The sequence below is a fragment of the Sinocyclocheilus rhinocerous genome, unplaced genomic scaffold (genome assembly GCF_001515625.1).
Source record: "Sinocyclocheilus rhinocerous isolate Xijiao unplaced genomic scaffold, SAMN03320098_v1.1 scaffold166, whole genome shotgun sequence".
NCBI lineage: Eukaryota > Metazoa > Chordata > Actinopteri > Cypriniformes > Cyprinidae > Sinocyclocheilus > Sinocyclocheilus rhinocerous.
This window is the reverse complement of record NW_015633186.1, coordinates 1877013-1892443: the sequence shown is the minus strand read 5'-3', so window position 1 is coordinate 1892443 and position 15431 is coordinate 1877013. Positions and strand designations below refer to the sequence as shown.

The following is a 15431-nucleotide window of genomic DNA, read 5'->3' as shown; positions in this document are numbered from 1 at the left end:
AGCATGTGCATAAAATTGGGCACTACTCACTGCACCACAGCTCTGACAGCTTGCAGATATATTTAATGCAGTAAATAATGTGTGTGCATCTACGTTTGTGTATTAAGAAACAAAAAATCCAAACATATCCAAAGTATTTTTAAGATTTATTATTAATATAAAAGTATACATTAAAGTCAGAATGAGAAATACTACCATGATGATGCATACTAACAATTGTCATTAAATACCTTACAAATTCATTACAATATAAATAATATATTAACAAATAAAAACATTTATGTTTTTTCCCCACATTATTGTATTTTTATAAAAAATAACTTAATAATGCTAAAAAAATATAACTAGTCCTAAAAGTAAAATCTCCTTTAAGCTAAATTTTGCGAGTAAAAATGTTATTTGACAGTTTTCATTTCATAAAATTCACTATAGGTTTTGGTAAATGAGATTAACAGCCGTGAATCCCTTCTATCTATGCGAGGATGATGCAGCGGAACAACAGTAGGTGGCACGCGCGCACTTTATTACTCAGTGACGATTCTGCAGAAGGAAAGCCAGGCGCGTGGATATGACGTCATTAAAGTTTACATGTGCGGCATGACAGAAAATGGCTGCAGGAGGCGAACAGCAGCAGGCGCACAGACCTGGAGCTTATAAACAGAAAAACAAACAGCACAAGCATGGAAAACACCGAACTAAAGGCGAGATCGGGCGGGAGAACAAGGGTATGTCTGATGAGTTTATCAAAAAATACACACGCGGGAACCGTCATGTGGGCAGTGCCTGTCTGACTGAACACGTGTTTAAAGACCCGAGACATGATCAATGAGACTTTATATTAAAGTTTTTCTGTGCATACAGTTTATACGTTTAACTTTAGCCCTGCTGACAAAAGCCAGCCTAGGATGCTTGATGGTCTTAAGTTGATTAAAGCTGGTCTCACAGCCTGAACAGCTCAAAAGTGCCCAAAGCCTCACTAAAATCAGCCTGACCAGGTTGAGAGACCAACAGACCAGCTTAGTCTGGTTTAAAATGTTTTTCTTTTCACTATTGGCTGTAAAGGTTTCTCATAGACACTATTCTTACATAAAAATTCTGGTTCGTTTTGTGTCGATCATAAATAGCACAATGCATTAATGCTAAGTGTAAGACAATAAACATGACTCTATACATCCTAAATAGGTAGAGTTGCTGTCATGGCTCTCACCAAGAAACAGAGAAGAGAGATGAGGAAAATGGACCGTCGAAACAAAGCCAACCAGCTGCGACGCAACAAAAAAGACTCGGTAAAGTAAACATAGTCTTCTACAGGGTTTACAGACTGGAGATTAGCTGACTAACGCATCTCTTTTTGGGTGTTGATGATGGTGACAGGTGCTGACAGAGAAAAGGAAGCTGGGTAGCAGGGATGGACCCCCTCATCTGGTGGCAGTCATAGCCCTTCACGCAGGAGTGGATGCTGGGGCTGTCACAAAAATACTGAGGGGTGAAGGAGTTGGTGGTGTGTTGCATGAAGATCAAGGAGTCATTGGGGCCAAGGACAGTTTTGGTCTCGTTCTCCCCCGCTTTAAACAGAGATTAATTTTCTACAGGCCAGACACAGGTAAATAAGTGCTAATGATGTACAGTGGAATTTCAAATGTCTGACACTATACTGCTGTTGCTCCAGTCTTAAGCGCCACATGATCCTACAGAAATCATTCTAATATGCTGATTTGGTGCTCAAGAAACACTATTATTATCAATGTTGAGAACACTTGTGCTGCTCAATATTTTTTTGGAAATTACGATTCATGATTTTAGGAAATTCAAAAGCTCAGCATTTATTTAATATAGAAATCGTTTGTAACATTATAAATGCCTTTAATGTCACTTTGAATCAATTTAATGAAAATTATTTTCTTCCAAAAAGTGTAGATATTTAAGAAACATGTATGAATTTAATTGCATTGCAAAGTTGAAGTATACTAATTATGACAAGACCTCTTTGTCAGAACTAATTTATTTATGTAATAATAATATAATTTTTTTTAGTTGATGTATGAAGTCATTAACCATTTTGTAAAATGATTTGCAAAAGTGTGTTTGTATTTAAGGATGCACTATGTATAGATACTATTATCTATACAAATCCAGACAATCCCAGAGACCCACAGAAAAAGAAAGAGGTGCAGTAGAAGATGTACAGATAGGACGCAGGTTAGCACGATTGTGTTGCCGTCTGCGAGTGATGTGAGCGCGTTGTTGCAAGACAACCGGAATGCATTGAAAACACTTGATAGAGGTGGAAGGAAGAGGACAGAAAGGAGTGTGCAAAGGGAAAAATTAGAGTACTTAAGTGTGTTGCCCGGTTTCGTTGCTCGGTTAAAGTCGCACAGGTAAAGTCGCAGGTCTTTACACTCGTAGGTCTTCACACGAGGGCTGAACGCTTCCGCTTCCGCCTCCGCTGACAGTATATTATATAGACTTATTATAGTTTAATAGCCCTGTTAAATGTAGTTTTTAGCAAATATCTCTCTCTCTCTCTCTCTCTCTCTCTCTATATATATATATATATAATTTTAATTAATGTTTTATTTTAAATGAAAGTAGGCAAAGTTGTATAGAATTTTATTATTTTTTTATTAACATTGGTGTTATATTTTCTTTGTTTTTCTTTATATTGCAAGTGTAGCTTAAGAAGGGACATCCACTTTGCGCTATGATTAAAGGTTGTAAAAATCTTGTTTTGTCTCATTCCAGCTGACTTGCATGCACTCTTAGATGTGGCAAAGATTGCAGACAGTTTGATGTTTGTGTTGGAGTCGACTTATGGTTGGGACAGCTATGGAGAATACTGCCTGTCCTGTCTCTTTGCACAGGGCTTGCCAAGTCATGGTAAGATATTTTTGGAAACGATCAGTTATGCAGTTCAGCAGTCATTATGCACAGATATTTAATAGAATGTCACAATTGACCAATCAGAATCAATTATTTTCCTCTTTGCCCTGCAGCACTGGTGTGTCAGGGAGTGGCTGATCTAGCAGTGAAGAAACGCACTGAGTCTCGGAGAGTGCTGTCCCGATTGGTAGAGTCTCATTTCCCAGATGCGCGTCTCTTCCCTGTGGACAGCGAGCAGGATGCTAATCTATTGCTGAGGCACCTGTCAGCACAGAAGCAGAGGCGGTTGGGCTTCCGCTCTCGCCGCTCGCACCTGCTGGCTCAGAGAGCCACATATATACCGAACACCAGCCAGAATGGGACAGGGGGCCCAGCCACAGGGTTAGGGACCCTCTGTGTGTCAGGATATATTCGAGGCTCTCCTCTGCAAGTCAACAGGCTGGTGCATATCACAGGTCATGGAGACTTTCAGCTTAGCCAGATCGATGCTCCTGCAGATCCTCTACCCATCGTGACAGCAGCTTCTCGACTGGTGAAGCCAGGACGAGACATCGAGATGATGGTTTGGAGGCTACTATTTTGTTGTAATAGGGGTTTATTGTCATTTATTTGTTCATCATTTCATAAGAGGGTTTGGAACAATACTGAATCTGTTTTTTTTTTTGTAAGTGAGATGAATTAATGCATATTCATATTTATTTTAGAACTACAGTAACATCTTCTGATTTCTCTCAACATGGGGACAGGAGAGCTGTCAATCAATAAATTGGGAAAAAAATGTAACTTTTATTTGAAAAAGTAACTCAAATATTCTCTTGTAAGTTTAAAAAGTAATGCGTTACTTTACTAGTTACTTGTAATGCGTTACCCCCAACACTGTTATCAATGTGCAACTTGTTCATTCATTTATTCATAAATTGCAAGTTCAACACCGTATCCTAACCAGGCTCAACAAGTGAGAAAAGCAGTGATTCTTAAACCCTTTGACTCCAAGGCCCCCTATTGTCCACAACAATATTTGAAGGAGGCCCACTGCCTCCTTAATTTGAAGACTTGATGATGCCCTTAATATTAATGGTCTCCTTAATTAATGGATTAATTAGAAGGATTTATTATTACTGGTGTGAAGAATTAATAAGGATTTTTAAAAATGTTTTATTCACAATTTGTAACTGACAAGATATTTTAGAGCTTGGTTTTAGTAGAAAAAAGTATATTCATTGTAAAAATGCCTATGGCAGTTAACCTAGTCTAGAAATAACACTTTTTATAACTAATTTAAATGGTTGATAAACACTGAATAAAATCCCCCAGTGAAAACCCATTGGTCAATTATATTATGGTTGCCTGTAATTTTGTGCTATCATGTAGTATTTTTACTTTAATTGTGAACTGACTACTTGCTTGACGCTGAAGACTTTATTTGTTGTACCTGATTGATTTATGGTATGATGTTTATTGGTTTATTTTTCTTTATCTTTTTCTTTGTACGTGTCCTGTAGGATGGTGGTGATGGGGTTATGAATGGGGATGTTCGGGTGTTGATGAAAGCAGACCCTGAGAAGAGGGAGAGCTTGCAGGTGGAGGCAGAAGTGGATCCCATGGATGGGGAGCAAACGTGGCCCACAGAAGCAGAGCTGGAGGAGGCAGAAGGTACTTTATTACCCTGTTCAAACCAGGTGTATTATTGAGAATTAAAACTATTAAAAACATTTTGTTAATTGAAATAAAATATAAATATTGGATAAAAAACAGCAAATAAAAATTAAAAATGTTGCCTTTGCAACTAACTGTAATAAGTTGAAGTTCAGACTTATTTTCTGGAAAATAAATAAAAACAAATGAAAATAAATTAAACATAAATAGTAATATTCAAGTAATATAAAAAAATTAAAGAAAACTAAAATTATTTAAAGAAACTAAAATTAAAATAAAAGTCAAAAACATAAAAATAAAAGCTAATTCAATTCAATTAAACTATTATATATAAATGATAGTAAAATAACATTGCACACTGACAGCGGAAGCATTTCCTTTTTAGTGACTACAATGCAATATTGCAGGATCCAGTAGAAATGAATATATCTGATCCATCTCTTATGAGATAATTTAGTCGTGTCATCAAGATGGAGATGTTAATATTAGTGTGAGTGGCTTTATTGTTCTATATGATTTGTGTCTGCCCACATACAGGGTATAAATGATTGCATTCAGAGCGAGTTCAGATCATACTTTGATAACTTCTCATCTTGTTCATGATATGACGCATAATGCACTGCTGCAACTCATATACAAAGACTTTTCTCCTCCAGAATATTTGTTTTTAGCTCAGGAAAATTGATGGATTGTCAACACAGAATGGCAATACATCTCATTTGTGATCAGTGCAACCCACCAATAGCAGTAGGCAGCAGGAATGTATACTAGTGACCTAAATGAAAAGATCTAAAAAAATTCTTTATGGACAATACTGATATTTTGCAAACTATTGATGTGATCTATTCATTTATATTCAGAGGCCAGAAAGAAAAGGAGAGTGATGAAAGTACCAAAGGGGACGTCTGACTACCAGGCCACATGGATCATTGATGATGCTGAGCAGGAGGAGGATGATAATGACGTTGACAGCTGTGATGATGAAGATGAGATGATGGAAGATGAAATGGATGGTGATAATGAATCTCAGGTGGGTTTTTATTATTTTGATACAGGGCAGTCACAGGTTTTTGATGTGATTTTTCCATACCATACAAATTTCCAGTTTTTTTTTTACTTGATATGTATGACCCAGGTGAATTGTGTAAATCGGAAGGAAACAATTTTGTTATTGTTTGGGGGGGGTTCAATGTTTTTCGTCTTTAGCTGATCACATGCCTGATTGTAGGTTTCTTTTTATTCTATAAACAATGACACCTCAGACCCTGGGAAGAAAGCAGGTTTTGTTTTGTATATTTGTTGCTATGGCAACCTGCGAGGTGGCAGCAGAAGCGACCAATCAGGAGCAAGCTTGGCTAAAGCGGGTTAAACCCAAGACTGCCCGATAATGATTGAAGGTCTAAATAAAGTCAAAAGGATGAGATGGAGGGTGGGCACAGCGTGGGCGGAACAGTGCATACGTGACTGTGCGCTTCGTGGTGGAGAGGCACTGTTTGTTTTCTCAATGTCTGCTGCTTGGCCTTAGTGCCAGGCACCTCGACGCAACAATAGTGTTTGGAGAGGGAGTCCCGAGAGAAGCCTTCAGTCTTCCTGCTCTTTGGACAGAACTTCCTGTCGAGACTTGTGGAGGGGGCGGCCATTTATTTATACCAGCTGGGCTTGAAAGAACAAGGGGAAGCTTGACAAGTATGGAAGCTCTGGTCCATTTATTTTCTTTAATCATAATTAGCATGCGTTTGAAGTTTTGGGGCGCACCAAAGGAGACTTTTCAATGCAAGATGTTAACAATAGGGAAGTGGTACTACAGATGATTACAGAGATTATTTTTATTACTGCACCTGCGATTGTTCTGCAGGTTGACCCCACAGGGGGGTTAATGCACCCCAGCGGTATGTCTTGTCCTTTTCCCCATCTCAGTCTTCAAAGAAGTGGCGTGTTTTGTTTGGGTTTGCTAGACTCTACGTGGATGTATGTCTAGAGAAATGTTTTTACATGCTTCTCTTCCTCTCTAAGGATGCTGGGTCTGAATGCGCTTCTGAAGGAGACGATGACGACAGGGAAGAAGAAGAAGAAGAGGAGGAGATCAGTTCCACCGGACGCACCGGAGCCGATCAGAAGTATGACGAAGGCATGGACGAGGCCGAGGAGGGAGAGGGACTGAGGAGATACAGAGAGGCACGTGCCAATGAGATGTTCCCTGATGAAGTCGACACTCCCCTAGATGTCCCAGCCAAGACACGGTAAGATGCAGGACAGTTCCAGCCATGTACCTGTCCATGTTTGAAATTTTAAAAGGAAACTTCGCATAAAAATTAAAAGTCTGTCTTATTTTATTCACCCTTATGTTTTTGTTTTGTCCATGGAACACAACAATGACTTATGAATGAGATCTTTTCCATATGATGACAATTCACAGCCTTTAGGGATGAGCAGATATTAAAATTTGCCGTTAATGATAACTAGGACTGGGTATCGAGTTCGATACTTTTTAGGCACCCGACCGAATTGCCTCGATACCATCGAGTATCGAAAAACGTCTCGTCGTTCGGTACCAAATTTCGATACCTAAGGGGTTAATCTCATCAGCGTCAGTGAGCCAATAAGCCTGCAGCACTAGCCGGTGTGTTCGACTAGAGGCGCGGCGCAGATCGATCATCCGCGAGAGCGATTCGAAAGCGCACGGAGCAGTCTGCTCTCTTTAGCTCTCGTGGTACTGTAATACACCGATCGGTCTGCACAGTCGGTCCGCGTCAAGTCGAACACACCCAGAGAGTGGCGCACACGTGAGGCTGTAGTGTGAATGCGTCCCAGCCCCCTTAGATGTAAGGCTACATTTACACTGGTGCGTTTATGTTCTAAAATGAAAACTATCCTCATCGTACTGGCGTTTCCACTGCGTTTCAAGTCGGCTTTCCACTATCTCCGACAAACGACAAGCGACAGACCGGTCATTAATTTCCAATGGAGAGTAGCGCGGGAGCTGTGTGGAGTTCCGATCATATGCAGAAGTCCATTCATACTAACGTTACACGACCGAAAGCGCGTGTTATGGTGTAAATGTAGCTAACCGATGTGTAAACTGAAGACTATTTGAGCTTTAAAACTATTTGCACTGATTTTTTGTTTGTTACATTTTGTTCCTTTGTGCAGTGGCTCAGGAGACGAGTCTTTGAGTTTGTATAAACATCAACAAGCTGAAAAATAAAACCAAAGATTTTTTTTTAGATAATGTAATCTTGTTAAAATTGATTTCATAAAATTGGTATCGAAAAAAGTATCGTTCAGGAACCGGTATCGAAGTCAAGGTATCGGTATCGATATCGAAAATTTTTGAACGATACCCAGCCCTAATGATAACTGATAATTATTTGCATTAGGGATGCATTGTAATCCATTACATGCCTTTCTATCAAAGTTATCTAACATTATCAAGCTGAATTTGTTCTGACACAATTTAACTCGGAGTTCTTGTTATATTTTATTAACATTTTCTAAACTATAACAAATAAACTGTGATAATGTGAGAAATGTTGAAGGTGTCTGAATAAATTTTGGTTTGACTGTATCTATTTGATAAATGAAGTTAACCAACTAACATTATACATACTCTTTTGGTTTCTGTACCCAATATTTAAAAAATGTACAAATGCAATAAAAATATCGGTACCGGTACTCTGTATCGGCAAGTACCAAAAATAAAAGTATTGGTATCGGGCGAGTACGGGAAAAAGTGGTATCGGTGCATCCCTAATTTGCATGTTATGGCCAGTATTAAAATTCAGTACTGTTTGGTTAAAATAAATGAAAATTAAATATGTAATTAAAATATCACCGTTTTAATGTTCACTATGAAAATTTGGATGATTATTTGGATATCTGCTGTGTGTTATTAAATATAACAAATATAATAAAAAAATAAATAAGTGTTTTTAAAAGTTAAATGAGTGTTAGATGTTAATCTAAATGTTAAAAGTAAGCACACATGAATAATATCCAGTATTGGTAACCCCAACTGTATTGGTTATTTTTAAATATAGCTTTATATTACCCTTCAAAAGTTTGGGGTCAGTTTTTCATGCTTTGAAAGTCTTTTATGCCCACCAAGGCTGTATTTATTTTATCAAAAATACAATAAAACAGTAATATTTTATAGTATTAATACAATTTAAAATAACTTTTTTTTATTTTGATGACAAAGCTGAATTTTCAGCAGCCGTTACTCCAGTCTTCAGTGTCACATGCTCATTCAGAAATCATTCTAAAATGCTGTTTTGATGCTCATTAAACATTTATTATCAATCTTGTGCTGCAAATAAATCTTTGGTAACATTATAAATGTCACTTTTGATCAATTTAATGCATCCTTGCTAGAAAAAGCTAAACTTTTGAATGGTAGTAGATAGTGCTGTGTTCAAAATATCGATACGACGATGTATCGTCACAGAGATTTGACGATACGAGCATCGATACAGCTGGCCCTGTATCGATATTGTGGCACGTGTGCAGCAGTGGACCACGCTTAATTTGTTTAAAATTTTACAAGCTCTGCCAATAGTTAGAAATGGCACTATAGTAAGCAGTGTTTAATAAACAGCTGTTTTTCTAAATTCTTCTGAGGTGAAATTCAGTGCAAACATGTATCGTGATACGTATCGTATCGTGGCATCTGTATCGTGATACGTATCGTATCGTGACTTTGCTGGTGATACACAGCCCTAGTAGTAGACTAGTGTATGTATCTGCTGACTGGTCTGTTCTGTACGTTCAGGTTTCAGAAGTACAGAGGTCTGAAGAGTTTCCGTTCCTCCCCATGGGACCCCCTGGAGAATCTGCCTCCCGACTACTCGCACATCTACCAGTTCCAGAACTTTGAGCGCATGCGCCGCCGAATACTAGCAGATGCCGCTAGTGAGGAGGAAGGAGCAATGGTTTGTGTGGGGGGAAAGGGGTGTTCTTTAGAGAGTTCTCACGAATATCTTGGCTTTGTCCCAGAAACTGTGGTGTTTCACTGTTTACCAAAGGAATTTTATTTGGAAATCCACCTTTTATTCCTGCAGGAAGGCTGGTACGTGACTCTTCATATTGTGGATGTTCCTCCCTCAGTAATGGAGAGCTTTCAAACCGGCAAACCATTAGTTCTAGTGTCCCTGCTACCACATGAACAGAAGGTACTTACAGCTTGGAGGATTCTTGAATATTTTTTATAAGTAATTACTTATTATCATATCAAATTTTCCAAAAGGGTTAAATGTACTAGTGATGTTTGTGTTTTGAAATACAGTAGTACTGTTCAGTTCAAAGGCATTCTTTTCACAAATGATTATAGTCAGTATTGAAATAATTGTCTATTTTGCAGATGTCAGTGATGCATATGTTGGTGCGGCAGCACCCGAGCAACACAGAACCAGTGAAGTCTAAAGAAGACCTGGTGTTTCAGTGCGGTTTCAGGCGCTTCAGAGCTTCAGCCATCTTCTCACAGCACACTTCTGGTAATAAGAGATCATCACGTTCTTCATATTTATATATCTTTCTTTATAGAATTGTTCAGGGCTATGGTTGATTTGTTTCTGAATAAGTTGTGTCAGTCTAAAAATAAGATCTTTGGGTAAATTATCCTTTTAAACAAGTTTTTTTGTTTTGTTTACATGATGTATCTGACAGGTTTAAGTCCTAATAAATGCCTTTAATGATATTAAATCAGTTTTTTTTCTGTTTTTAGCTGATAAACACAAGATGGAGCGGTTTCTGCGTCCTGATGCTCCTACAGTGATATCTGTCTATGCCCCCATTACCTTCCCCACCGCTGGTGTTCTGGTCTTCAAACAGAGAGACAATGGTGGGGAGAATCATACAAAACATTTGAACTCAAAAACAAAAGAACTGCCTTCACCATAACAGCATGTGGTAAAGCTTTTTTGTTTTACCTTTACCACAGGTATGCAGGACCTGGTGGCCACTGGTACTCTTTTGAGCTGTGATCCTCAGCGTGTGGTGTTGAAGAGAATCGTGCTGAGCGGACACCCTTTCAAAATCAATCGGCGCTCTGCTGTGGTCCGTTACATGTTCTTTAACAGAGGTGAGAAGGAAGGCATTAGTCATTTCCTCTGTTTACCTTTAGATGTGTGTGCAGAGATCTAACAATGATTGAGTCCAACATTAAAGCATTTCTCTTTTGCAGATGATATTCTGTGGTTTAAGCCAGTAGAACTACGTACAAAATGGGGACGAAGAGGACACATCAAGGAAGCATTAGGTAAGAAACAAAATATTCATTGTGGAGAAAAACATTTAACGAACTGACTATTTACTAGCGTTTTGATCAGCAAGACAAACAGCTCAAAGATTTTAATACATATTCAACCATTTAGATTGCTAGACATTTTTACATGATTTTTTATAATGACTATAATTAATTGTATTATTAAAAATATATGTAATTATTATTATTCATTGATGATGATTACTATTATTATTAATTGTTGATTATTTTTAATCCAGAATTATTATTTATAAAATAATTAAGTTTAATCATTGTCATTAAGTCATAATATTTTACTAATTATTACAAAATAATTTGGTGTATTAAATTAAGCTTATTATTATTTATTATTAATATTATTATTATCATTATTATTATTAGTAGTAATATAATTTTATTATTAATTATAAAATAATTATAACAATAAAAAAAAGAAAATCAGAAAAATTGGATATTTATACAAAAGTAATCTTACTACTATTTGTTTATTTTAAAATACATTGCTCTTGCCATGAAAATAGCCATAGATGCTGGTATGGCAATAAAAATAAACATGTAATAAATACAAAAGTAATCAGTATTGTTCTTAAATAATACTGCTAAAACAATATTGGTAATTGTATATCAAATATACAAAAAATATAAGGACTTTAAATGATTGTAACAAAATGTACTAGCTGGTCTAGTTTTAAATTGGGGAGAAAAAGGAAGAATGTGGAATGTTAGGTACCACTGACTCACTTTTATTTGTGTGCTTTGGCAGGTACTCACGGCCACATGAAGTGTGTATTTGACAATCAGCTGCGCTCTCAGGACACAGTGCTGATGAACCTGTATAAGAGGGTGTATCCACACTGGACCTACGACCCCTATGTCCCCGCCTCTCTGCCCTGGGTCAAGAGAGAGCCGCCACCGGCCCTCTGTGACATTGACATGGAGTAGAGGCAGGATGGAAGCATAACATGACAGTGACTGCCTTTGTCACAGGATACTCTGATATTGATTCTCTGTGCTCTTAATTGACAATTAAATGTCTATATATCATTTCTGTGCTTGTTTTAGTGTTCTTAAAGCATTTTCCATAAAAAGATCCCTCAGTGGCCACTAGATGGCAAACACGTATTAGTGGAAATGGTTTCCTTTTACAGACATGAAATGTTAAATGTCTTTTTGAGGCAATCTGACAAGTCTGGGATGTTTTTAACCAATGTCATTACAAACATAATGGCATTGCTTATTTACAGCCTCAGGTTGACAAATCAACCCATGAAAGAATTTCTCACAAACACAAAAAAATGTTGTTCGTCACTAAACGCATGCTTCGCAGTGTTGCGGAGTAGCGCAGAACTAAATTCCAGCCTAAACCCAAAGTGAGAGCGTCTTGTGATTTTACAAGGGAGGCAGTGGCGAAAACCCGCATCTAAACTCTCATTGTAAATACTGTCATTGCAATCTTTTATTTCTCATCATTTAGCTCAAACCAAACCTCACGCTGGAATATTATCTCCCTCAAGTATGTCCTCAACAACAACTGCAGCCCTTACTGTCCTCTGGCTGCCATCGTTCAGAATCGCTGGCAACGGCGAGGGATGATTATCGCTGGTGAGCGAATGCATAGCGACCATAATTTACGCTGCGATGCTGCCATATGCAGATGACAGCGAGGTTCTATGGGCCTTTATGGTGCAGATGGAGCGTGTATGTGCGCCGTCTGCGCTGTTATTCTCCTTCATTCCTGCAGACTCTTCCACCACTCCCTCTCCCTGGTGGTTCCCTGACCTGAAGCCCCCTTTTCACCACCATCTACACTCTCTCACACAGGGAGCGTGACCCTCCGTTGTTTTCTTGCTGGATCCCCAAATGCTTTACAGTTCTCTCTGTGCTCCCTCCCCTCGCTCTTTTGCTCTTCTGAGAAACAATGATTTATGAATTGTAATATTTATCATAAAACAGTGCTCTTGCATGCTTGCAGTTACATGATTCATCTCCAGGTTCTGTTGGGACCACACCGCAGACGCATGCCAATATGTCTGGGAAAAGAGAAGGTGAAGCTTTGGGCTCAAAAAACACAACGTGATCCAAGAAACGGGGTATCAAAAGTTCAATAGGTACATTTTTATCCTGCGCTGTGAATTTGATTACGGTGGAAAAAGTCAAATAATGATAAAACAATCGCACTAGGGTAATACTTCTTTATTGCCTAGGGGTGCACTCGAAGCTCTGGACGGTTAAGTTGAGGCACTCCATTTATTTTCTCGTTCATTTTTTAAGCCGTAGTGCACCGGGGGCATTGAGCGGGAATGTGTTAAACACATCTTGTTTAAAGCTGAATGGGGTGTGGTATGCCTGGCCAAATGTTCATGATCTAGAGAGGAAATCTAATCCTCCCACGCTGGAGATTGTCCTTAAAGGAATATTCCGGGTTCAATATGAGTTAAGCTCAATCGACAGCGTTTGTGGCGTAATGTTGATTATTAATCTAGACTCGTCCCTCATCATTAAAAAAAGCAAAAATTTGGATCACCGTGAGGCACTTATGTAAGCGTATAGGATGTTAAATGTTAAAAACGGCATTAAATATGTGCCAACATGATTTTAGTGGGACAAAATCTGTTTTGTGTTAAGTTCTATACTATTTTACATCTTTGTTGCCATGATGACAACAAAAACCCTAAAACACCCTTAAAAATTACAACAATTCTACTTTAAATCTGCTAAAAGTTGGCCCCGTTTAATAGTAAGTGCCTTGCTGTAACTTTGATTTAAACACTATAAAAATTACTTGTATTAATTCTTCTGTTAAAACTTGAGCGGTAAAATTGTTCTAATAATTTAAGGGTTTTTGTTACATTGCGACGACAATTTCTGTGCCTAAATCCACAAAAACTGGCTCCATTTACTTACATTGTAAGGGACATTAAATGCTGTAATGTTAAGTTTTATCATTTTTTCAAAGCACATCCTTGTTCAAACTTGAGCTTTAAAGATGTTTTCATCACGTTTTCACGTCGCTTTAGAGTTTCCATGCCAACAAAGTTGTGAAATTGGATATAACTTTACACCGAAAAGTCAACATGCATATTGTTTATGCTTTGTCTTCACTTTTGAAAACAGTATTTTAATGTTTAAAGATGGGCCCCGTTCACTTCCAGTACCTCACTGTAATCTTGATTTTTTTTTCAAGAAAACGAGGGACATGTCAAAACTGATTATACATGGTAATCAACATTATGCCACAAATGCTGTTGACTGAGCTTCACTTGTATTGACCCCGGAATATTCCTTTCAAAACATGCGTGGAATGCAATCATCAAGTTTTTCCTTCACTCGATCCCCACCGCTTACCAGAAACATCCGCTTGGGATTAACGTGGAAATGTTGAATTGTGTCTCGGCTGATGGAAAGCGAAATGTTTGTGACAGTGAGGGACAAACTACATAGAGGTATATTGGACAGCGCTCACATGAGCTTGTGATTGGTTTCGACCACAGTCTGAAGGAGTTAATGCTGGTGGTTTAGGGCCTCTTGGACCAGGAATGTCCTGTGGTTCCCAGTTCACTGCCACCACACACAGCTGGATCCCACTGAAGACATAATGGGTGAAAGATTTTTCCATTGGAAGAGGAGAGCGAACGAAAAAAGAGAGAGAGATGGATTGCAGGGGAGGAAGAGATAAGAGGAGAACCACTGAGTGTTTAAATTGAATGTAAAACAGATTGTGCAGGAGTATAATTTAAGTGCCGCTCAGTTGGGAAAACGAGAGTAAGCAAATATGTTTGAGAGGGGGATGGAGGGGTGTGAGAAGGAGATGGAGAGCAAGAGTGGCTGGCGTTTATGGATAGCAGATGTGGCGCTGTGGGATTTTGGCAGGGGCCAATGGTGCCTGAGTCCTGCACTGGCTGGGTGGCACCGGGGTGAGAGCAAGGTCAGAGCACCGCAGCGCACAGCCCATAAAACACCGCAAGAGAGACGCACACACAGACTGGGACGGCAATACGGCACAGAACGTTGACAAACACTTACAAAGTACATGGAGAACCCTTCAAATCTACTGGAGCAACAGCTTCGGATAACTCATCTGCTAGCTGAACGTTTAAAGACAACGATAAACAATAAAGAAAACAGGGAAATCATGATCTGTCCACTCATGTCTAAAGCTTTACATCATATTTACGTGCCATTTCTGTGTCACTAGCCAAATGGTAGGCTATTGCAAAAACAATAGTGGCATCCAAATACTAGGTAAACTTCTTCCTTGAACCTTAATATATAGATATGCAGGTGTCTGGTATGAATACAATGCAAATGCAAAATCCTATCAAAAAATAGCTTTATGATCTGTTTATTCTTATTCTATTCTTCCTCACAAAAAATATGTTCATTAGTCTTTTAAATACCACATTGTTACCAAAGCTGAAATGTATAAATTAAACATTTCCCTTTGTGTTTGTAGTTAGCAAGCTAGCAGCTTAGCTATATCAGACATAAAACAAACAGCTTAGCCTGCTAGCTTAGCATATTCTTTAAGAAAAGCTAATTTGATCTGTTAGAACAAAATATCACCTTTTTTTTTTTTTTTGAGGGAAGAGGGGATATAGGATCTTGCACCAGCATTTTTGAATACAACAACAACTCT

The 15431-nt window shown here is 38.3% G+C and overlaps 1 protein-coding gene across 1 annotated transcript; it reads left to right on the top strand.

Annotated features, from left to right (window-relative positions):
• Nucleotides 1-537: 537 nt before the first annotated feature.
• On the top strand, nt 538-11835 carry tsr1 (TSR1 ribosome maturation factor). Its single transcript, XM_016557006.1, has 15 exons — nt 538-725; nt 1183-1286; nt 1375-1603; nt 2743-2877; nt 2994-3442; nt 4383-4533; nt 5397-5566; nt 6550-6776; nt 9305-9464; nt 9594-9704; nt 9893-10025; nt 10256-10372; nt 10472-10612; nt 10715-10789; nt 11559-11835. The coding sequence occupies exons 1-15, from the start codon at nt 608-610 to the stop codon at nt 11735-11737; spliced, it is 2499 nt and encodes an 832-aa protein (XP_016412492.1). The 5' UTR covers nt 538-607; the 3' UTR covers nt 11738-11835.
• Nucleotides 11836-15431: the final 3596 nt, after the last annotated feature.